This window comes from Oncorhynchus kisutch, linkage group LG11 (genome assembly GCF_002021735.2).
Source record: "Oncorhynchus kisutch isolate 150728-3 linkage group LG11, Okis_V2, whole genome shotgun sequence".
NCBI classification, from domain to species: Eukaryota; Metazoa; Chordata; class Actinopteri; order Salmoniformes; family Salmonidae; genus Oncorhynchus; species Oncorhynchus kisutch.
The window spans coordinates 69,857,689-69,883,422 of NC_034184.2; the positions used below are offsets into that span (position 1 = coordinate 69,857,689).

The window sequence follows — 25,734 nt, forward strand, 5'->3', positions numbered from 1 at the left end:
AACAGGAGGGAGGGACTACCTACCTGCATTTGTCCAATAAGAAATGTTCATCTTTATGTTCTCTGGCAAAATGTTTAAAAACATTTTATGTTGCATGCCCTAATGAAGACGATCCAGGGTCGTGTTCAGTATCACACACAGGAGCAAAATGTTTTGCAAAATTATTTTAAATCTGTGTTCTTATTGGGAAAGATCGGGTGATAACTCCCCTTTTCACTCAGTTGAAAAAAAAATCTCCCACCGGCTGAACAAGACCTCAAAGAATCTGGAAGGCTAACAGCACTGTATAGGTCCTGAGGTTATCACCATGAACAACATAGTTTGTCTCACTGTGGTTTTACATGATAAGGAAGCACTGTTTTGTCACCTTGACATTCAGATATTGTACCTTGACGATTAGTTATCCACTGTATCCATACATTTTACAGATAGCAGTGTAGGAATCCATAGTGATGAAATTGTCTGAAAATTGTCTCACCTTTTTGCTCGTCATTGTCATTAACAATTTCATGTTGTGTATGTCCTGAGCTCAATCTCATTATCCCTCACTTTTATCAGGAGGACATTTTAGTATTGATTTTCTCATGCAGAGTACGTAATTACATATGAAAATGTCACGGCTTTATGCCCCTGCACAATTGTGAAGCAGGCGACTGGGATGACTAGGGTTTAAGCTGAGATAAGGTGAGGTAGAGCAGGTCTGCTAATCAGTCTCTGCCTTCCTTCCTGCCTGCCTGGCCCAAAAACGAACTCAAGGACAAAACTGCATCACTGAGCAGTTAAAAATGTACAGGATGAGACCGTGGCCCTGTTCTAATCCCTTTCAAATGCACCGTTCCTTCTTTCAATGAAGAAATCTCTGATCTGACACTGTAAAATAGGGGAAAGCAACGGGGTGGAAACCCTGTTTTTTCCGGATCTAAGAAGGATGCATTTAGAAGGGACTCAAACAGGGTTCTTTAGCTACTCTACAGCAGTGGTGTCAAACTCATTCCACTGAAATGTGTCTGCAGGTTTTTGTTTTTTCCTTTCAATTAAGACCTAAACAATCAAGTGAGAGGAGTTCCTTACTATACTGAACAAAAATATAAACACAACATGTAAAGTGTTGGTCCCATGTTTCATGAGCTGAAATAAAAGATCCCAGAAATGTTCCATCCGCACAAAAAGCTTATTTGTCTCAAATTTTGGGCACAAATTTGTTTACGTCCCTGTTACTGAGCATTTCTCCTTTGCCAAGATAATCCATCCACCTGACAGGTTTTGACCTATCAAGAAGCTGATTAAACAGCATGATCATTACACAGGTGCACCTTGTGCTGGGGACATTAACAGTCCACTCTAAAATGTGCAGTTCTGTCACACAACACAATGCCACAGATGTCTCAAGTTTTGAGGGTGCGTGCAATTGGCAGGAATGTCCACCAGAACTGTAATGTTCATTTCTCTACCATAAGCCGCCTCCAATGTTGTTCTAGAGAATTTGGCAGTACGTCCAACCGGCCTCACAACTGCAGACCAGCCCAGGACCTCCACATCCAGCTTCTTACCTGTGGGATCGTCTGAGACAAGCCACTCGAACTGCTGATGCAACTGAGGAGTATGTCTGTCTGTAATACACCCCTTTTGTGGGGAAAAACTCATTCTGATTGGCTGGGCCTGGCTCCCCAGTGGTTGGGCCTAGGTGGCTGCCCCCCTGCCCAGTCATGTGAAATCCATAGATAAGGGCCTAGTGAATTTAATTAAATTGACTGATATCCTTATATGAACAGTAACAGTAAAATTGTTGAAATTGTTGCGTTTATATTTTTGTTCGGTATAATTAGTGACCTTAATTCATCAATCAAGTACAAGGGTGAAGCGAAAACCCGCCGACACTTGGCCCTCCGTGGAATGACTTTGACCAGTGCTCTATAGCAGGGTTTCCCAAAATCGGTCCTGCTTGATGATGAGTTGGTCATTTGAATCAGCTGTGTAGTGGTAGGGCACAAAACAAAATGTGCACCCGGGGGGCCCCAGGACTCTGTTGCATGAACAATTCCTGACTCATTCAACCTGAATATTCCCCCTAGTGCATCAATTCCCCAGCAGAATGTCAACAAGCTGCCATTCACAGTAGTGTTTTTATGACTGAGAGCCTATCTCTGTATGATGTCTAACTACACATCAGCCTGAGTCAACAGCTCTCATAAAAATGTGGGCCTCCATAAAACAAAGTCAGAGTTGTCTTTTATTGGGTCCTTGTTTGAGATGGTGTCAGTTTAGTCTGTCTCTGATCCTTCTTTAGCACACAGTCCGTGGCCTTATGAGTTCACATAGTATGTCATGAACAAAAAAACGGTATCTCTCGAAATCAGTGGAGTTAGTAGCTACACAAGAAAATCTGTTCATTTTGCATTACTCTACCACTCTGTGAATGACAGAAACAGATGTACTGTATAGGGTTGGGGTCCTTCTGAAGGAGTAAGATGCAATACCCAAAACCACCACCACATGCAGTGGGTCCAGGGAGCAAGCAGCCTGAGCTGAATGGAGCACTTTGGGAATTCTGTAGAACATGCATTTTTTCAATCCTAGGATGTGCTTGAGCCAAGCCCATGCTTATTTTCCATATTATCTGTCTAGGTGCTGTGATTTTATGGGACACGTAAATCTGACTGCCATTTTGCTTGTAGAGCTAAATAAAAGGGCAACAGTGGTCTCAAGGAATCTCCTGGCAAAGCTATTAGAACAATTCACTGGCACAGTTGAGTATCTATTTTTACATCACACTTCCTAGTAGCCTGCTCTTATAACTATTTGGTCACATGGCTCCTGTGTTGCGGCTTACTTTTGAATTGGTTAGAAAAGTAGATAACTTTATTACTTGCATAATGTTACTTGGATGATTGGCGATTAGATAACTTTATTACTTGCATAATGTTACTTGGATGATTGGCGATTAGATAACTTTATTACTTGCATAATGTTACTTGGATGATTGGCGATTAGATAACTTTATTACTTGCATAATATAATTTAATTTTCAAGACATCAATGTAGCAGTAGAATAAATATCACAATATCGGAATATATATATATATTTTTTTATCAATGTAGGCTACAGCAGAACACACATGACAATATATAGGCTCCCTACCTATGTGATAATATGAAGCACATATTATACGTTTGCTTGTTCTTGAATGGCAAATTGCACTTGCTCCAAGCACTTTGTCGGTGGGTGTACTGCAACGCTCCACTCCAGGTCCCTATCTCCCTCTCCCACTGAGTCTGACTCGCTAGTAGGCCTACTAGCTAGTGGAGGTGCCGGTGGTCATGCTGAACTGACGGGATTAGCAGTGTTGCTAACCTGCCTAAATGACTAACCGACCCGTAGCACTCACATTGGTAGCCATGAAGTGCTTTGAAAGACTGGTCATGGCTCTCATCAACACCATTATCCCAGAAACCCTAGACCCACTCCAATTTGCATACCACCCCAACATATCCACAGATGATGCAATCTCTATTGCACTCCACACTGCCCTTTCACACCTGGACAAAAGGAGCACATATGTGAGAATGCTATTCATTGACTATAGCTCAGCGTTCAACACCATAGTGCCCTCAAAGCTCATCACTAAGCTTAGGACCCTGGGACTAAACACCTCCCTCTGCAACTGGATCCTGGACTTCCTGACGGGCCACCCCCAGGTGGTAAGGGTAGGTAACAACACACCCACCATGCTGATCCTCACCACGGGGGCCCCTCAGGGGTGCATGCTCAGTCCCCTCCTGCACTCCCTGTTCACTCATGACTGCACGGCCAGGCACGACTCCAACACCATCATTAATTTGCCGACGATACAACAGTGGTAGGCCTGATTACCGAAAACGATGAGACAGCCTATAGGGAGAAGGTCAGAGACCTGACTGTGTGGTGCAAGGACAACAACCTCTCCCTCAACGTGATCATGACAAAGGAGATGATTGTGGACTACAGGAAAAGGAGGACCGAGCACACCCCCATTCTCATCTACGGGGCTGTAGTGGAGCAGGTTGAGAGCTTCAAGTTCCTTGGCGTCCACATCACGAACAAACTAACATGGTCCAAGCACACCAAGACAGTCGTGAAGATGGCAAGACAAAACATATTCCCCCCCAGGAGACTGAAAAGATTTGGCATGGGTCCTCAGATTCTCAAAAGGTTTTACAGCTGCACCATCGAGATAATCCTGACAGTTTGCATCACTGCCTGGTATAGCAACTGCTCGACCTCTGACCGGAAGTCACTACAGAGGGTAGTGCATACGGCCCAGTACATCACCGGGGCCAAGCTTCCTGCCATCCAGGACCTCTATACCAGGCGGTGTCAGGGGAAGGCCCAAAAAATTGTCAAAGACTCCAGCCACCTTAGTCATAGACTGTTCTCTCCGCTACTGCACGGGAAGAAGTACCGGAGCGCCAAGTCTAGGTCCAAGAGGCTTCTTAACAGCTTCTACCCCCAAGCCATAAGACTCCTGAACATCTAATCAAATGGCTACCCAGACTATTTTAGGTATTTTCTTAAAACTGCATTGTTGGTTAAGGGCTTGTAAGTAAGCAGTTCACTGTATGGTCTACACCTTTTGTATTTGGCGCATGTGACAAATAAAATGTGATTTGATTTGATTACGTAGGGACCTCTTCAGTAGCTGACCACCACAGCCAAGACCTGTGTCAAGATCAGTTACTTACCCCACCGGTCCTCCCCATAACCTCTATGTACAAATAAGAGAGCAGGCCTGAAATCAGTATGGCAGGATAGGATGATCACACAACAGGATCACAGTGCTTTTACATGATGGTCTTTCTGGGGAGCGTGAGAAATACAGAGGACGCAACTTGATTTAATGCTGATCGCTCTTATTAGAATGTCCAAAGTTCGAACAGTGAAACAATTAATAAATCATGCCGTGAGAAGTACTGGATCCAGGCAAATAGGTGCCGGCAGGATCCGGCTCAAATTAAGCACTGGTAGTCTGGAAAGGCCTGTGGCACATGCATTTTGCAGGCATTACCTGCACATGGCCTTGCTGAGAACTCTCAACTCCACAATATAATGGAGTTGAGTGGCAATAAGTTCTGACATTTTTCTGTTATTTATTCAAAGTGTTGTATTTCTGTGATAGTCAGAGGCTGAGAAATTGGTGATTAAGCTGACGTGACATACTGGTAAGACCAAAAATGATAACCGATATGGACGATGCCATGAGACATTTAGCTCTAACATCGGAACACTATTGGCTATAAACTCAGTTCCAATTGCATCTTAACAATAATTCTCAACATGGCATAGAGACATTGACCGGTAGCTAAATTTGTATGTATATTTCTTCTACTTTATTTTGTTACAGTAGCTACCAATAACAAAAGTTTATCTCAATACTTGTTATATACCCTTTGTTGGCAATGACAGTGGTCAAATGTTTTCTGTAAGTCGTCACAAGGTTTTCACACACTGTTGCTAGTATTTTGGCCCATTCCTCCATGCAGATCTCCTCTAGAGCAGTGATGTTTTGGGGCTGTTGCTGGGCAACACGGACTTTCAACTCCCTCCAAAGATTTTCTATGGGGTTGAGATCTGGAGACTGGCTAGGCCACTCCAGGACATTGAAATGCTTCTTACGAAGCCACTCCTTCGTTGCCCGGGCGGTGTGTTTGGGATCATTGTCATGCTGAAAGACCCAGCCACATTTCATCTTCAATGCCCTTGCTGATGGAAGGAGGTTTTCACTCAAAATCTCACGATACATGGCCCCATTCATTCTTTCCTTTACACGGATCAGTAGTCCTGGTCCCTTTGCAGAAAAACAGCCCCAAAGCATGATGTTTCCACCCCCATGCTTCACAGTAGGTATGGTGTTCTTTGGATGCAACTCAGCATTCTTTGTCCTCCAAACACGACGAGTTGAGTTTTTACCAAAAAGTTATATTTTGGTTTCATCTGACCATATGACACTCTCCCAATCTTCTTCTGGATCATCCAAATGCTCTCTAGAAAACTTCAGACGGACCTGGACATGTACTGGCTTAAGCAGGGGGACATGTCTGGCACTGCAGGATTTGAGTCCCTGGCGGCGTAGTGTGTTACTGATGGTAGGCATTGTTACTTTGGTCCCAGCTCTCTGCAGGTCATTCACTAGTTCCCCCCATGTGGTTCTGGGATTTTTGCTCACCATTCTTGTGATAATTTTGACCCCACGGGTGAGATCTTGCGTGGAGCCCCAGATCGAGGGAGATTATCAGTGGTCTTGTATGTCTTCCATTTCCTAATAATTGCTCCCACAGTTGATTTCTTCAAACCAAGCTGCTTACCTATTGCAGATTCAGTCTTCCCAGGCTGGTGCAGGTCTACAATTTTTGTTTCTGGTGTCCTTTGACAGCTCTTTGGTCTTGGCCATAGTGGAGTTTGGAGTGTGACTATTTGAGGTTGTGGACAGGTGTCTTTTATACTGATAACAAGTTCAAACAGGTGCCATTAATACAGGTAACGAGTGGAGGAAAGGGGAGCCTCTTAAAGAAGAAGTTACAGGTCTGTGAGAGCCAGATATCTTGCTTGTTTGTAGGTGACCAAATACTTATTTTCCACCATAATTTGCAAATAAATTCATAAAAAATCCTACAATGTGATTTTCTGGATTTTTTTTTTTTTTTGTCTGTCATAGTTGAAGTGTACCTATGATGATAATTACAGGCCTCTCTCATCTTTTTAAGTGGGAGAACTTGCACAATTGGTGGCTGACAAAATACTTTTTTGCCCCACTGTACCTCTGTGCCAAATGTGGTGCTTTTATCACAAAGTGCACTATCAAGTAAACATTTTCATTTTAGCGCCGCACCACTAGTATACAAAAGGGAGATTATTTATCATTCCATATTAACACAGAAATCATGGTAAATTGTTTTTTTGGCACATTTAAAAAATATATATACTTTAATTAATTAAAGTTACTTTGAAAAATTTGTTCACTATATTCAAACTAAGTAAAAAATTATCATATGTAAATCTAAGTGTTACAGACTAGAAATTGCAAAAACAGATCACTGTTAACAGAATGTGTAATTTATCCTATTAAACACAACAAATATGTTTCAAGAGAGAATTAGGCAGGTCTGATGCCAAACAACAAAGGAAATGATTGCCTGCTTTACCCATATTTTATTTTATCTAAAAAAAGCTGTGTAGTTCCACTAGTTAACTACACTGCTACATGTCAAAAAGGTAATTAACTACTGAAAACACTACCAAGATTTAAATTTAGTTCAACCACCACCAAGGTACTACAAAATGTAGTTAAAATACTAGTTGAACTACATGCAGTTCACTACTCCCCAACACTGTGTAGGATGTAACTTTTTAGGCCAGATGGGCATCTTTAAATGCCGGCTGGACCATTGTTAGGTCTTTGTTTGACATATTATAGGCCATCATACACAGCGAAGTTTGCAAATAAATTCTCAGTACAGTATAAATCACACACACTTGATTAGCAATCCAATTTCTTAATTGTGTGACATATTGTATGCTCTGTCATTTTCTGATGAATGTGCTGAAACACACAACTAACAAGAAGGCTAACATTCTGCCATCAAGAGACAGTCTAAAAGGCCTTTACCCTCAATCATTTGAAAAGCTATAGATCCAAATATAAAATTCTCACAGATAGTGACTCCTCATTAAAATCTGTCAGTTTTGACACATTTCATTCTGCTTCGTAAATCTTGCATAATTCTGGGACAAATGATGTGCAGCTTGAACCAAAGAAGGGAGGAGCAGACATTCTCTCCAATTGGAAAATAAGACTCAACTTCAGTCAGTCAAGCGGTTCATGGTTTGAAATAATAAGTGGTGCTGTAGATGGGGGGGGGTCTTGCTTTCCTCCATTAATTCTTTCTTATATATTTTTGTGTCCTTTTGTTGTTGTTGATATTCTCCATTTATTATAGTGCTGATTTGACCATGTGTGGCATCATGGTTAACATTGCTCTACAACTGAGCCACTGTCAACATAGCAGTGACTGATGCCACGTTCAAGGCAGACCACTCAGAACTTATCTTTCTACAAAGAGTTTCCAAGTCAGAAATGTCTGATTCCGAGTTGTCTTGAAAGTGGCATGACTCCCCTTTGATGTCATACAATTGGACAAAGGAGGTAAAATGTTCCATAGCCTACAATTATAACATAATAATAGGGTGTTCAGAGATATTTTAGTTTAGTTAGTTTATTTTCATAGAGCCAAAAAATGCAGTTCTGTCTTGCCTTCCCATTGCTGCGTTCACGTGCTCATCGAAGCTTCCTATTTCCTACCTATGATGTCAGAAATAGGACTACGTTTAATTAATGTGCTTTTTGGTCGGAACAATTCTTCACTAAGTTTGCTAGCTTGTTTAACATAGCAACATTATCAAACTACCCCTTACAAACCTAATCGAAATTAGACTTAAAGTAATGCTAATTACGACGTAGTTGTATATCATATGATACTCAAATAAATTCGAAGCAATAAGATATACAAGATGCAAGGATTCTCCTATTAGGATCCTAAGGAATCTTCATTGGTGTGAAATGGGGCGCCCCTCCCTCGTTACAACTTATCAACCACAGTTGTGCTTGAAACCAGGTTTAAGTATCTGAAAGTGAAACTTTGACTCCACAGTTTAAAAACGTGTAGGCTAGGCTAAAATAGAATCTATCGGTGGGTAAGTATTTCCCACAAGAATTCTAGCAAATTGAGGGAAAGTATGAAAGAACCAATCACTCCATCTGGATACTGAAATGGAGCTCATAATGACGCCTCTATTGGAGCGCGCACTGTCTCGAGCTTTTCTCCGAGCTTAGTGACGTCAGTTACCTCCTGGCAGCAAGCGAAGTCACTATCCGAGTGGAGGCTCTTGAAAGATACACAAGTAACCCAGTAGGAAGACAGACAGGGGAACACTCCCAGTAGGTACCGGGCACGTTAACTGTAAAACTGAATATTTTCCTCTATTACAGCGGAAGAGTAGAATTGATCTTACCCCGGAGCTGGGGGTAACGTTCGCGATACTCTACTGCAATGGATAGACTTTTAACTTGTCTAATTGCTGCGGGCAGCGTATTGCTTACAGTTCGAGGAGAAGTATTCAAAGGTAAGACTCATAATTTCTTGTGTAGTGTATTTTGTTTGTTTGTATTGCAAAAAGCCCAGGAATTTGAAGTAGCCTATGATAACGGGTCTGTCGCGCTTTCCGTCGAAGAACGCATTCCGAAGTTCGTTGTCTTGAAGGCAGTCCAGTGTCTCTAGCAGTACAACATCCAAGTTTTCTGGCGAAAAGCCTGTAACCTTATAATGTTACTTCCTACGCATTTATTGTTCGACAGAGAAATTCGTGTATGGCTAGTTCGAATAGGGTGGTTTGATGTCCCTTTGATCAGTAAATAGCTCTAGTGTAAACAGACGGACGTGCCCCATCCCAGCGCATTGGAAACTTTTATAATGTAGTCAGCGCTGTTGTACGCTATTTCACCAAATACACTGTAGCATAATGTCGAATTGTTCTTCCATTTTGGATTATGGCTGTACTCTGGCAAAATGGCAATTATTTACATGATTCATAACCACAATAGTTGTTGAATAGCTGTTAGGTACCCCTTGGCAGCTTGTTTTGGAGAGGGAAATGTTCTGTGCGCTACTTGGTTATTCATTTTGTCCAATGCTCCTGATGCTATTAATTTCACGTCCGTTTCAAGTTGGTATACCATATGTTTATTGAATGGAACATTTACTAATCTACACTAAGGGTGACTGTCAGACTGACACAGACTTGTCTGAAAAGTTTTGAGATCCTTTGAAAGCCTAAGCTTATCAAAGCAAGCCGTTACTTTTTATAGATGCTAATCTATTTTAAGCAAGGGACGTCTAATAATCTAACTTCCTATTCCTGCTTATTGAAATAGACTAAGTCATTTAGCATATAATACCTATATTAATGTAGTGTCAGAAGTGTCATTGCATATTGGCAACATTCCAAAGTGAAGGGCTGGGCAAATGTGTGTGGAGCGCTACATCTAGACATGGATTGTTATACAGGTGCTTTGACATGATCTAGATTGCCTGTGTTTTGAATGGAAGAGAGCTGCATTTCGCACGTTTGAACTGTGGCTCATCTGAGCTTCATAGGAGGCATGTAACTATGCATACAGCAGGCAAGCAAGCACATCTGTTTTTCCTCAGTCAAGCTACAGTTGGCCATGCTTTTCTTACAGTATATGTAATAATTAGGCTTAATGCCATTGGTATGTTGTTTTTAGTTATGCATCGGAGGATGATAGTAGTTTTGTTCAATGTAATGAAAGGTATTTTTGGTTTTTGCCCTAATGTGGTAGGCAAACTAACAGGCATATTTATTCAAATCTAATTTAAATACAACAAAACTTTCTATATCCCCTTATGGGCAATTGGAGTAAGTTTTCTCACTGACATTTGTATCTAATTGATTGAGCCAGCCAAATATCTATTTTTGTAAAGGCTTCCATTTGCCCCGCACAATATTTTGAATTCCATGTAATAAAAATGGATAAATCCACTATTAGACAGTGCGTCCATGCTAGTTAACTACATCAGTAATCAGAGCTTTTTCTGATGTTATGCATGTAAGTAGCCTTCCTACTAGTTTCTTGATTAGATCTGGGACGCATAACACTGTCACAGCCTCTCAATGCCTTTACGTGTAATGCCTGGTGGTGGCAGCATTGTACATACCGCCACACAATGGCTCTCTTGAGATTCAGGATTTGGTCCGCAACCTCATCAAATAACTTTTCCCACCACCATCCATATTAAAAAGCACAAACAGTCAAATATTTGTTAAACAAATAATGATTTTATAATGGAATGTAAATAACTATTTTGTTTACTTGCCAATCAGGGAGTACAAAACCAGCGGTGTAATTACAAATGCAAATTAAGTGAGACTTAATTAAAAAAAATATGTACGTAATAGTTGTTGTTCTCCCAAAACGTTCAGTAATTGCAATAACATTCCCCACATTTATTCCTGATCCTAGCACTGTTATTGGTTTAAGGCGGTTCCATTCCCTGCTTGCATCAGTTAGTTATCCATGAAAAGTTAGACATACCACACGTCACTTTTGTAGAAGCCCACAGACATGGACTGAGTGATACACAGTAGACACAGATGGTTCAATGTTCAGTTTGGCAGTCAGTTCAAGCTGTCAAGACAAACACTATATCATCAAAATATGTTTCTTGAAGTGAAGCCTGAATGGTTATTCTCTTGCTTTGCTGGAAGTAGGGCTAAATTTTTAGATTAATATGGTAGTTTGTGCCCTTGGCTGAGCTTTGTGTGTTTGGACACTGCACAGGGCCTGGCTGGAGTAAGTTTTCTGTAATGGACATTGTGTCTTGTGTGACCAATTTACCCAGGATATCCCCTGGCTCTCCCAGATGGATGGATACCCCTGCGCTGTTTCTTCCGTCCATTCACTGCTATAAATATATTTTTGTCGAGCTGCAGACCTTTGGTACATGCTGCATAATGCACATTGTTCTTCTTGCTTGGACTCGGCCACACAGCCTTTCTGTGGACTGTTGCTGTGCCTCTTTCAACAATCCACTTTCAAATGATTTGCCTTGTCTTTTAAGACTGACTCCCAGCACACAAAGTATAACCAGTCAAATAGCTTGCTATAGAAACTGTAGAGTTACTGGTTTTTCATGTCGCCACATACAACCCAGACTGATGGAGCTTTGCTGGGATATCTGCACCAGTGGAGAATGAAATTAAAATCTCCACCCTCATCCCAAGATGGAAGAGTTGCCCTAATAATGAACACACCGTCAATAATTAACTGGGATTATTAATGTCCACTATTGCGTTTCAGTCATACACACCTAGCTAACCTGACCCAAAGAAAGTCTTCCATGAAATTGCACCCCCCCCCCCCAAACCATTTTGCCTTCAAGCTACTCGGCTTTTGTGCTTTTTTTTAGCACCTTTCTGATACTTGCTGAAGGCCTCGTGATGAATTCCAGTCTGCCTCGCTGTATTTGTTATGGCTGTGCACGGCAAACATTTCTAGCATTCTCCGACTGTGCGTGTTCTGTTTTTTTTCTCCCCAGTCCACCACCCACTCGGAACTAGCTGTGCTGATAATCCTGGTAGCTCGGTCAGGGCTTGACATTAACTTTTTTAATCAACTTGTCCTTCTGATTTTATTATTATTTTATTTTTTTACTTTCCGAAAGCTGAAGTCACTTGTCCAAACAATAAAAAAGGTTTGTAAAACCATATTCCAAAAGGGTGACTGATTTTCTGTGCTTGCCCGTAGACTGTAATTTCGCTCACATGCTATGGGAGGGATGAGAAGAATCATGACATGACAAAATATGTTTAGCTGAGCCACATTTTTTTTGAATGGCCTATTCCACTCTGGTGGAGCTCTGGCACAAAAGACAGGCCTAGGCTACTACACTGTCTGTGTGTGCTGAAGCACGCAGAAGGAGAGAGTGACAGTCAACGAGCCTCCTGTCTTGTGATGGGTAGTAAATCATCATGGGCTGCAGAGCCACTCTGCTCTCCTCAAAACTGGATAATTGTAAACTGATTGGCAAGTTTGTCTCATCCTCCTCTCTTATTAGGCCTAGGCTACTATGTGTTGTAGGTACAGTTGAAGTTGGAAGTTTACATACACTTAGGTTGGAGTCATTAAAACTTGTTTTTCAACCACTCCACATATTTCTTGTTAACAAACTATACTTTTGGCAAGTCAGTTAGAACATCTACTTTGTGCATGACACAAGTAATTCTTCCAACAATTGTTTACAGATTATTTCACTTATAACTCACTATCACAATTCCAGTGGGTCAGAAGTTTACATACATTAAGTTGACTGAGCCTTTAAACAGCTTGGAAAATTCCAGAAAATTATGTCATGGCTTTAGAAGCTTCTGATAGGCTAATTGACATCATTTGAGTCAATTGGAGGTGTACCTGTGGATGTATTTCAAGGCCTACCTTCAAACTCAGTGCCCCTTTGCTTGACATCATGGGAAAATCAAAAGAAATCAGCCAAGACCTCTGAAAAGAAATTGTAGACCTCCACAAGTCTTGTTCATCCTTGAGATCAATTTCCAAATGCCTGAAGGTACCACGTTCGTCTGTAAAAACAATAGTACGCCAGTATAAACACCATGGGACCACGCAGCCGTCATTACCGCTCAGGATGGAGACGCATTCTGTCTCCTCGAGATGAACGTACAAAAAGTGCAAATCAATCCCAGAACAATCGCAAAGGACCTTGTGAAGATGCTGGAGGAAAGAGGTACAAAAGTATTTAGATCCACAGTAAAACGAGTCCTATATCGACATAACCTGAAAGGCTGCTCAGCAAGGAAGAAGCCACTGCTCCAAAACCATCATAAAAAAGCCAGACTACGGTTTGCAACTGCACATGGGGACAAAGATAATACTTTTGTAGACATGTCTTCTGGTCTGATGAAACAAAAATATAACTGTTTGGCCATGATGACCATCATTATGTTTGGAGGAAGAAGGGGGAGGCTTGCAAGCCGAAGAACACCATCCCAACCGTGAAGTACCTGGGTGGCGGCATCATGTTGTGGGGGTGCTTTGCTACACGAGGGACTGGTGCACTTCTCAAAATAGATGGCATCATGATGTGGATATATTGAAGCAACATCTCAAGACATCAGTCAGGAAGTTAAAGCTTGGTCGCAAATGGGTCTTCCAAATGGACAATGACCCCAAGCATACTTCCAAAGTTGTGGCATAATGGCTTAAGGACAAAATCAAGGTATTGGAGTGGCCATCACAAAGCCCTGACTTCAATCCTATAGAAAATATGTGTGCAGAACTGAAAAAGCGTGTGCGAGCAAGGTGGCGTACAAACCTGACTCAGTTACACCAGTCTGTCAGGAGGAATGGGCCAAAATTCACCCAACTTATTGTGGGAAGCTTGTGGAAGGCTACCAGAAACGTTTGATCCAAGTTAAACAATTTTAAGGCAATGCTACCAAATACTCATTGAGTGTATGTAAACTTCTGACCCACTGGGAATGTGATGAAATAAATAAAAGCTGAAATAAATCAAATAACGGATAAATAAATAAAAATCTTTCTACTATTATTCTGACAATTAAGTGGTGATCCTAACTGACCTAAGACAGGGAATTACTAGGATTACATTTCTGGAATTATGAGAAACTGAGTTTAAATGTGTTTGGCTAAGGTGTATGTAAACTTCCCACATCAACTGTAGGTCGCACATTGCTTGATTAATATTGAAATGGGCCTATGCGAACTATGCATCTTTTCCTAAGATTTCCTCAGATGTCTCCTAAATTTAAGAAATATATATATTTTTGACATTCGATTTTTCCATCTTGGTATAGGTTGCTCAATTTCACTTCTTGTCATTCAAAATAAATCTGTGATTGAGAATAGCATAGACTCTGGATTTCAATATTATTCCCATTTTTAAAAGCTTCAACTTGTGGACTTTTAAACACTTATTTTTTGGAGTAGTTTGGAAAACACTCAACTTTAATTTGTCTTTTAATGCTTTTATGATATTTCAATCAGTAGGATTAGGCTTTTTGGTTGTTTGGTTTGCAAGGATGGAATATTATTATTATTTTTTGCCTCGCTTGCATGCATGTATCAATTCACTTAATGCTTTGCTCAACTAAGGTTTTTTTCAAATTTCACAATAGATTTTTATATTTTGCTATTGTTTTTTTTATCGCTCTTATTTTTTACCTTAAGCCTCCCATGTTTTGGGTTATTCAAAAACACCTTAAACTTTTGATCGTGAAATAGTGCATCAGGAGAAGTCTAGCATGTATTAACCTGAAAGTGGCTTAATCGGCCAAGTCATATTCATATGAAATGTAGAGAAACTATAACATTTAGGCTTCTATAACAATAATTCACCGGAGTGTCTGCTATGAAAGTAGCCTTTGGCTACAGACCCAGATCATTTGAGGGAGAGAACAAAAAAATAATAATACTATTCTGACCAGATATTTTCTTAGACTCTTAGCTCTGTCTACATTGTTCTTTTGCTGTGTGTGTGTGTGTATGTATGTATGTATGTATGTATATATATATATATATATATATATATATATATATATATATATATATATATATATATATATATTTTAGTAATAGGCCAGGTATCATCAACTAGATTCAGCCACGGGCCATTTTTTATTTATTTAAAATAATTGTTTGCTCGAGTGGATGGTCAGGGGGCCGGAACATAATTACAAATAATTTGTAGACTTCAAATTGACCGCAAGAAGCCCAAACTGATTTAATATTTGACAAAAACATAATTTCAATCCTTGCTTACATTTGTATATGATCACGGGTCTCTATTATGCATGAGGATACTTGAGAACAGATTTCCCAAATTAAAATGACTTGGAGCTGATTTCCTGGTTGTTTTTAGTCTCTTTTTATGTCCAACAATGAAAATGTTAAATAACAATTTTATTTTGCTCAGAAAACTTGGGGGGCCAAATAAAACTACCCGTGAGCAGCCAGTTGGGGGGAACCCCGAAATATGCTATATCAAATAGGAATATAGACAATTTACTCAGTCAGCTATGCACTGCCCTGCTTTGATATTGTGATTTGTGTGATTTTCTTTTTACTTCTTACTATACTTTTTACTAATATATATATATATATATATATATTTTTTTTTTTTTTCTTCCCCGGACAAGCCTTAATGTCGAGCCCTGTGGGTTGTGTTCATTCGGGCACACTGCAGAACAATAAAAACATGCCTGTTTTGGTTAAGTTCAGCTAGAGCTTTTCTTCAATTTTTCTTCAATTTTTGTGCCTAATGAACACTACCCGGCTAGAGGAGTCTATTTGCAGGACATTACCCAGGAAGGCATGGACCAGCCAGTGTTGTGGTTTAAAGTGCACAGGTATAGACAGTATAATTACCCGTTAGAAGAGATGTTGAGCAAACAGGGCCCCCTCTAATTAAACTCCACTCTTCTGGAGGCAGAGAGAGGGGGACACAGGGAAAGGCTGGATAACTCCTGACTCAGCCAGCACCGCCATACAGTGAGGGCAATAGGGAGACCAGGTGGTCCAGTCAGCATCTTGCGCTGTACACCACTGTCAGGTTTAACAAACCGCTGAGACTAAAAGAAGCTCTCTTATGATTACATATTCATTATTCCGATGGATAAAGGTGTTTACCGAATCTCGCTAGAGGCCTTTCTAGGTGACTGTGTCAGTCTAAGCACTCAGGAAAACAACTAATTAATTCACCAAGGACCACCCCTGCCCCACTTCCAAGCCAACAGCATAGGACTTCTACTATTACTAGGATGTTGTTACCTACTGTAGGCTGGGTATAGGCTGTCCTCAGGAGTGTGTGTTTTTGTGTTTTTTTCCTGCTTCCTTGCATGTTATTTTTCTGGAACCAGGTTACAGGAAGGGTGGCAGGTTAGTACACTGTTGCAGCTCTTCTTCTCTGTGTCCCTGCCTTGCATATATGAGAATATGACCACAGGCAAATCTCTCCATTACTGTCATCCTGCATCTGTGGCACTCTGTGGAGTCGTCATTATGGGTCATTAACAGTTTGGGGCCACGGTGTTCTTCTCAGTCATGTTCTCTGTGTTCCCCCTCCTCCCTGCTCTAATTTGTGACCAAAAGTCATTGTTGCTCCTAAAGGAAGTTTGAGAAACGACCTCCCTTTCCGACCTTCCCGGCCCAGGAGTTTTCTGAAGGAAAGGAGGCCCACGTCGACTTTAGCGTGGCCTTTCATAGAGCTGCAGTGAAAACGACAACATCAGGGAATGATTCGCAGTGTAGGGCATCATCACAGTTTCTCTACTACTGCGGAATCATTTGAGCCGCCTGAACCCTCCCCAGGAAACTTGTTTCTTGGATAAGTCATTTTATTCCCCTGTATTGATATTTTTAATAGTTGCCAAACCCTGATGCCCAGCACTAATCCCCATCATTTATTTCTGTCTCTGCTAAATGGGGAAGGTATAAATATTTGCTCAGAACGCAAGGACCATGTAGTGACAATTTATACTTTTCTTTTCTTTTTTATGATGTTTGAATTATTTCCCTTACTTTTCACTTACTCTGCGGGTATTTATTGCAAAGCAAGCAGAAGGGAATTTAAAAAAATACAAATAAATCTTTGTTAGTCATTTTAATTGGGGACGTTAAAAGGGGCAGCATTGCGTACCGGCTGGTCTTTAGCTCTGCAGCGTGATGAACTGTTTGGATGTTGACTGCTGAAATTTGCAGCTTAGTGTTGCTTTTCAAACTGAATTCCACCCCATTAGCAGAAGTTTGTCACATTCATCATCCCATTTGTCCTGGGTTCTCTCCATGTCTGAAAGACTTAATCAGCCATCTTGTCAATGGTAAAGAGACACCGATTAGAGTGAGACTGATGGAAAATTACAAGATGGAACTAAATAGCCAAGCTGTGTGTGGCCTTTATGGTTTACCCTAGATCTCCCAGCTTTTTTCTCTCAGACTTTTTTTTTGAAAAATAAATAAAAATGCTGCTCCATATTAAGTTTGAAAATATCCATTCCTTTTTGCCACAGAGCAGCCTTTTTTAAGTGTTTGACCTCTGTCCTAGTGTCAAACCCAAATCATATGACTTTAATAGCTCACAGCCTGGTCTCAAGGCCTTCGTCTTAAGCCAATTTAGGTTTACGCTGTGTTGGGCTGAGTGCCACGGCCCTGAGCAGGGTGAGACTGGCTCAAGGAGGAACATTTTAATGGTATTGATGGTCCCATCAGCATGTGGTCACATTGACACTGTCAGCTCTCAGGGGCCCACTGGAAACACCAACAGGGGGAGAGAAAAAAGAGCTGTGAAACCAAAAGCAGGCAAAAACAGCTCTTGTAGTAGAAGCTTGTTGATGTCGCGTTAGACTGTTAGGTCTTTACTTGAGGTTTTAGCTATTTAAATAACCAGCTTTAATGCGTGTAACCTCCCCCCCCCCCCCGGCGAACAACCTTTTTTTATTGAGCATGCAGCTGTGCCAGACCTCCGACTATATTAACACGAGGCGTTGTTAAACACAGTTTATTAGAATCCAGGACTAGACGCTCTCTGTTCTCGGTCTTAGCCGTCACCCTAATTATTTTTTCCACCAACCCTGCGACAGCAGCAAAATCTTCCCCAAATATAGATAATGAAAGGATTTAAAGAAGAAACGGCTCCTATGAAAAGCAGTCAAAGCTCTGCTACTAGTTGTGATGCGTTTTACGGTTGATCTTAAAGTCGCACCAAGCCACTGGAGGGGCCCGCATGTCTTCAAGTGGTCGGAGAACTTCTACAAATCAGATTTAGAGGAGGCTTAAAAATCCTAGCACGATAGGGGAGAGGCGTTCTGCGAACAGACGCCACAAGGGGAACATTGAGGTAAGAGCTTGCTGAATGTGCAAGTACAATCTTAGAGGGATTAATCGATATGAGGGTCACCGGCTCGCTGTATTAAATAATGTTGTCTTTCAGTCGCACACAAACCGTCCTAATCCTATAGCCGCCAGCCCTGTCTCAACACATGGTGGACAGATATTAAAACAGGCCAATATTAAATCCAGGCCAGCACAAAACAATAAGCCAAGGGAAAATGATACGGCTTAAGAATACACCCGGCAATCAGACAGACCTCTCTCCACAGGTCAGAGGAATTAAGGGGTCATCTAAATTATAATCTCCCACAGGAGGGGGGGGGGGCTCCAACAACAACTTTTCAACTGTAGCCTCACTGAAGGATTGTGATGAATTAGCATTGTGTTGAAGATGCAGATTTAACATTTACTGGAACATGCTGAAATATGCACATATCACTTTAGATTTCTCAGCGGCATGTACTTTCCTCACTCCAAGTTGAGTGGATTCCACACAGTGTAGGAAGGCCTCTGGAAATTCTCTAAAATCATGAAATGTGTTTTCAAAGGAGTGGAATGTAAATATTTTATTGGGGTATTATAATTCCATCTTTATCATAATTATCATAACAGCTGTCCTTGGAGCTTGTCCACGAGTGCTACTGTGCTTTATTATAATATCTGTGTGAGTTAAAGTGAGGGAGATGAAACAGAAAGCCATTAAACACCACAGGCATTAATGGGGAGAAGTGGTTAGGGAATTGGATATGTGAACAGCAGCACGCTGCCCGAAGGGGACAGAACTGCTCTCTTTATCCCCGGGAAAGGTACTTAACCTATATTGCAACTGTAAATATTCATAAGTGGGTAATACGTAAAATGTGGAGTTAGACTCAATACATATCTAACATTAACTTTAAGGAAATGGAGTATGAAATGAAGTCACTAAAGTGACATCGATCTTGTGACTGTGGGTTTGGGGCCCATCTCCCTGTGTGTATTTATTTACATGCAGTAGAGATTTGGTGTTGTCGTTGGAGTCATTTCTGAGCCTGTTTATGAGTGTGGTGAGTTTTTGGGTCAGTGTCTGCCCTGCTCCTGTCCTCCACTTGTAGCTGTAAGTATTTCTGGAAATAATGAAGTGGTTACCCCGGGGTGACGGCAGCACCTCCTTTACTTCCCCATATTTCATCCAGGCTGATTGATGAGGTTCTATATGTATGTCATCCGTTTAGATGGGGGAGAAAGTGAGGGGCACATTTTTCACGAAACATCCGAGTCCGACAAGCCCCCAGTGGGTTGTGCAATGTTAAGTGAGGTTAACAGAACGCTTAAAATTAGAGCAGTGTGAGCCTTATAGGGGCTAAACTAGTTATGAAGTTGGGCAAAGAGCACAACCAAAGCAGACCAGGTTTCTTGAAGAGATGGCATGTGTTTTCTGTTACAAATGGGAAGGTAGGCTGTAACTTCCTATTGATTGATGGACACTCTATGGGCAATCTTCCTGAAAAGGGATCTTTACTTTTGCTTTAGTGTTTTTAGACACTTCACTTACTAATCAGGATTGGAGCAGTGCTCTAGCTGCAGACTTTAGCATGAAAATGCTTTTCCAAATATCCATATGGGTTCCAGCTGTACACCCTCAAGGAAAACAAAGAATGATGGATAGGAGAACTTATAGTGGGATACACAAAGTACCCTGTGGAAGGGTTTTACATTTTAAGATTCTGGATTTTCCCTTCTTAGACCCAACAAATTGATGGCAACCTAGTCCCAACAAAGCATTGTTCTTCCAGCAGATTTCCCCAATAGAAGTTTATGCCTCCATGATAACCAACCCAGCTCCGCCACCAGTGCATTACCTCGCTGGTAGCTCCACGAGGTTCACTGAGAAAGCTCGGAAGCACGAAATAAGCCCCCCCAAAACAAGATAAACGAGGCAAATCTCAAATGGCCAAAATCCAATTGAATCCAATTTGACCAAATCCTTGCTGCTTGGTTTTCAGATCGGTCTAAAAACACACTGTGTGGCATTGCTTGGCTGATATACCAAAGTCTTGTTTTGTTTTCTTAATCTTCCTCAAGTTTTGCTTTCTAATCCCCCTAATCCTCACACTAAACAGAAAAACAAATCATCTATACCCAGACAGAAAAAACACAGCTTGTGAAAGTTTTTCTCTGGCCTTTTGTGCAGTAATATCAGAGGAGATGGATGCTCTCTGATGATTCACTAAGACCGACAACTGTTCATATTGTAGGTTGACTCTTTACTGCCAAACTGGGAGATTGGCGGCTCGCTGGCTGGCGGGGTAGCACAGCCTTGTACGCAGAAAGACAGACAGGGAGACAGAGGGGTCTTAGATGGTTATATGGACTGCTTTGCTATTGAGATTGGCAGATGGTGAGGCAGGCAGGCCAATAGACAGTCAGCGAGGGGAATAGGTTAGGAGGCAGAGACAGGCAGGCAGGGCTGGTGGCAGGAGACAGAACCATGGAGCCCCGGGCCTTTCCAGAGGCACTGCATTAACAGAGACAGAGCTGGTAGGGGGGTGGGTTCCATCTCAGAACTACTACTGCTCCTTCAGAACTTAACCCCCTCACACCCAGCCCTGCCAAGTCTGTGACACGTCAACTCATCTGAGGTGAGATCTCCAGCATGGAGCCCCTCTCATGGATGTCTTGGTAGAGATGTGGTACTGTGCTTTCACAGGTGTCGTCTCACCTTTCAGTGTATTTGTCATCGGGGGGGGGGGGGTTGCGTTGGTCTAGTGGTCTGATTCGCAACCTGGCGTGTCAACAGCTAAATCTGTTCAGAGTTTAGCGCCAGCAGAGAGTTCTGCATTAACAACATTCTGTATCAGAGACAATGTCTTGTCTCTATTCCAGGGGTAGGTATGTTTCACTGGCTTGGTAATAAAGTGCATAAACTGGGTCATTGACCCCACCCACCCCACCATCCCCTTGCCTGAAGTGTTGACACCGCAGCCCCCAAAGAGAACCCAGCAGGCAGTGAACTCTCATCCTCACCCGATGCCCATCTGAACCCAGACAGCTCCCAACCCAGCCTTTCCAGACGGGGGGGCATGAGGGGGACAGACTGAGGATTTGTTGTTGCTAGCTTTTGCTAACTCACTAAAACCACTGCGACCTAATAAGCCCTCTCTCTCTCCTCTCTTCCCCACGACTCCTCTCTAACCATTTTACGGAGCTAAGTGCGCAGCAATCCAGAGGTGATTGGGCGTAATCCTTTAGCATGGGGGAATATTGTGTGTGGAAGTGAGTGCTGCCGAGTGTTGAGATGCAGCAAGGCAAATAATGAAGGCATGTGTTTACCTATAATTCCCTTCACCCAGGGAGATGGATTAGTGCGAACGGAGAGCTTGTTGTCAGATTTCTTAAGTTGCCTTCAAGTATGAAGCCCCTCCACACACACACACACACACACACACACACACACACACACACACACACACTGGCCCCCGCGGAGGGTTTTAGTGTGCCGGGCCTGAATAGGGGGGTCTTTCATGCCTAATAGTCCAGAGACTGAGTTTTCGTCCCCCCGCCCCCCTGCCCCGGCAGCCATTATAGCCCTCTTTAGTCACCAGAGGAGAGGCAACATCAAACAGCAGGAATCGCCTCATACTGTATAAGCTCCCGAGCTCTGCCAAGCATTGCACACATATGCTACTTTTCAACTGGAACACCGGTGTTACACTAGTGTATACAACCCTTATGTTATACTAGGGACATTGCTTCCATAGCTATGTCTGACAGTGAGGACTTGTGAATAGTGCTGTTACGGAGATGAGAGCCAGCTGCTCGTAGCTGGTTGATGCATTGAATGAAAAGTGTTCCTATAAGCCCATGTTGCGCAACATTTCTATAGGCAATGCAATTGCGTGAGAGAACAGTGTTTTGATGGCCTCTATTAAAAAGAGGATCCCATCAGCTTTCAATAGGCTAGGAGTACTATATTGATTTCTTAATATTAAAGACATTGCTTTGCTTTACAACCGGAGTAGCCTACCTGGCTGGCATGACAATGAACCGTTTGGAAAAGCGCCCTCCATTCGCTATTCAAGTGCAAACGGATGTCTTTTCCCCCTGCCCCACAGGTGCATGATAAGGGCCCATTCTAAATCCAAATCAAATTTCACACACATTATTTAGTATATGTAAAAACAAGATTACATTGAGAATAGTCTGAGTGAGAATATTATCACTGGTGAATGATGCCCAGCGTGTGCAGTCTAAGGCAAGAAACAGTGCATGCAGCTTTTTCAAATCATAGTCACATACATCATGTACTGTAGCCAATCCCATAAGCCTATATGTTTTGAAAAGGTTTGCATCACAACTGAAGTAGCCAAATAACTCTGAGTAGCTAATTCTGGGCGATATGGCCAAAATATCATATCACGCAATTTTCCTTTTTTTTTAACGGTATTTTATGTTTTGAATAACACAAGTTCTAAATTTGCTTTGAGTAGTGCGTGACCCTCAGGTGGCAACACATGCATTCTAACATAAGGATGACTCTGAATATGCTTTTCTGTTCTTCTGAAATAGTCTACATTTTCTTAATATCATAAAGTTTCTTTAGACCTGCCTAAAATAAATTATGGATTTATTGTGAGGATGTAGGCTAAAGTTAATGGATTTATTAGACATTTTAAAATGTAGATGTTTCAAAGGTATCAGTGGCTTTTAGGCTTTACGTGGAAGCCTGGAGATGCTAAACGTGTATGTTAATTAAGTCGAATACCGTGAGACCAGCAGTTATTTGCATGACATTTACCGGCTGGCAAAATTTCATGACAGCCACTGCCCCACTTGTGAAGAGCAGAAGCAACAACCTCTGCATAATCAAAAGTTGCTTTGTGAGAAGGTGTTAAAGTTCATAGTTGGCCATTGTTATGTAAATGCCATCTGAAAAGTACCTGTGGCCTGGCTTTGGCCCCAAGTGAGAGATGGTTCGCTGGAGCCATGGCCCAGTGAGAAACGGGTGCCAGCCTGCGTATTTTTATTTGATTTAACTAGGCATGTCAGTTAAGAACAAATTCTTATTTACAATGACGGCCTAGGAACAGTTAGTTAACACCTTGTTCAGGGGTAGAACGCCAGATTCGATCTAGCAACCGAAGACTTCAGGCGCCGACAGAGATGGCCGCCTCGCTTCGCGTTCCTAAGGAACTATGCAGTATTATTTTTTTTTTACCTGTTATTTCATTCATTGGTACCCCAGGTAATCTTAGGTTTCATTACATACAGTCGGGAGGAACTACTGAATATAAGAGCAACGTCAACTCACCATCATTACGACCAGGAATATGACTTCCCCGAAATGGATCCTGTGTTTTGCCTTCCACCCAGGACAATGGATCGGATCCCAGCCAGCGAACCTTTAAAAAAAAAAATGTCACCTTTATTTAACCAGGTAGGCTAGTTGAGAACAAGTTCTCATTTGCAACTGCGACCTGGCCAAGATAAAGCATAGCAGTGTGAACAGACAACACAGAGTTACACATGGAGTAAACAATTAACAAGTCAATAACACAGTAGAAAAAAAAGGGGAGTCTATATACATTGTGTGCAAAAGGCATGAGGAGGTAGGCGAATAATTACAATTTTGCAGATTAATAACACTGGAGTGATGAATGATCAGATGGTCATGTACAGGTAGAGATATTGGTGTGCAAAAGAGCAGAAAAGTAAATAAATAAAAACAGTATGGGGATGAGGTAGGTAAAAATGGGTGGGCTATTTACCGATAGACTATGTACAGCTGCAGCGATCGGTTAACTGATAAGACAGCAGATGTTTGAAGTTGGTGAGGGAGATAAAAGTCTCCAACTTCAGCGATTTTTGCAATTCGTTCCAGTCACAGGCAGCAGAGAACTGGAACGAAAGGCGGCCAAATGAGGTGTTGGCTTTAGGGATGATCAGTGAGATACACCTGCTGGAGCGCGTGCTACGGATGGGTGTTGCCATCGTGACCAGTGAACTGAGATAAGGCGGAGCTTTACCTAGCATGGACTTGTAGATGACCTGGAGCCAGTGGGTCTGGCGACGAATATGTAGCGAGGGCCAGCCAACTAGAGCATACAAGTCGCAGTGGTGGGTGGTATAAGGTGCTTTAGTGACAAAACGGATGGCACTGTGATGAACTGCATCCAGTTTGCTGAGTAGAGTGTTGGAAGCAATTTTGTAGATGACATCACCGAAGTCGAGGATCGGTAGGATAGTCAGTTTTACTAGGGTAAGTTTGGCGGCGTGAGTGAAGGAGGCTTTGTTGCGGAATAGAAAGCCGATTCTTGATTTGATTTTCGATTGGAGATGTTTGATATGAGTCTGGAAGGAGAGTTTACAGTCTAGCCAGACACCTAGGTACTTATAGATGTCCACATATTCAAGGTCGGAACCATCCAGGGTGGTGATGCTGGTCAAGCGCGCGGGTGCAGGCAGCGAACGGTTGAAAAGCATGCATTTGGTTTTACTAGTGTTTAAGAGCAGTTGGAGGCCACGGAAGGAGTGTTGTATGGCATTGAAGCTCGTTTGGAGGTTAGATAGCACAGTGTCCAAGGACGGGCTGGAAGTATATAGAATGGTGTCGTCTGCGTAGAGGTGGATCAGGGAATCGCCCGCAGCAAGAGCAACATCATTGATATATACAGAGAAAAGAGTCGGCCCGAGAATTGAACCCTGTGGCACCCCCATAGAGACTGCCAGAGGACCGGACAGCATGCCCTCCGATTTGACACACTGAACTCTGTCTGCAAAGTAATTGGTGAACCAGGCAAGGCAGTCATCCGAAAAACCGAGGCTACTGAGTCTGCCGATAAGAATATGGTGATTGACAGAGTCGAAAGCCTTGGCAAGGTCGATGAAGACGGCTGCACAGTACTGTCTTTTATCGATGCCGGTTATGATATCGTTTAGTACCTTGAGCGTGGCTGAGGTGCACCCGTGACCGGCTCGGAAACCCGATTGCACAGCGGAGAAGGTACGGTGGGATTCGAGATGGTCAGTGACCTGTTTGTTGACTTGGCTTTCGAAGACCTTAGATAGGCAGGGCAGGATGGATATAGGTCTGTAACAGTTTGGGTCCAGGGTGTCTCCCCCTTTGAAGAGGGGGATGACTGCGGCAGCTTTCCAATCCTTGGGGATCTCAGACGATATGAAAGAGAGGTTGAACAGGCTGGTAATAGGGGTTGCGACAATGGCGGTGGATAGTTTCAGAAATAGAGGGTCCAGATTGTCAAGCCCAGCTGATTTGTACGGGTCC

At 42.2% G+C, this 25,734-nt stretch overlaps 1 protein-coding gene across 10 annotated transcripts in view; it reads left to right on the forward strand.

Moving 5' to 3' along the window:
* Positions 1-8,833: 8,833 nt before the first annotated feature.
* The window catches only part of LOC109900162 (receptor-type tyrosine-protein phosphatase mu), a 317,021-nt gene continuing 300,120 nt past the window's right edge, over positions 8,834-25,734 (forward strand). For all 10 annotated transcript variants that reach the window (XM_031836211.1, XM_031836212.1, XM_031836213.1 and 7 more), the window contains exon 1: positions 8,834-9,154. In XM_031836211.1, the coding sequence (XP_031692071.1) occupies positions 9,082-9,154 (73 nt within the window). In that variant the 5' untranslated portion in view covers positions 8,834-9,081. The remainder of the gene's footprint in view (positions 9,155-25,734) is intronic.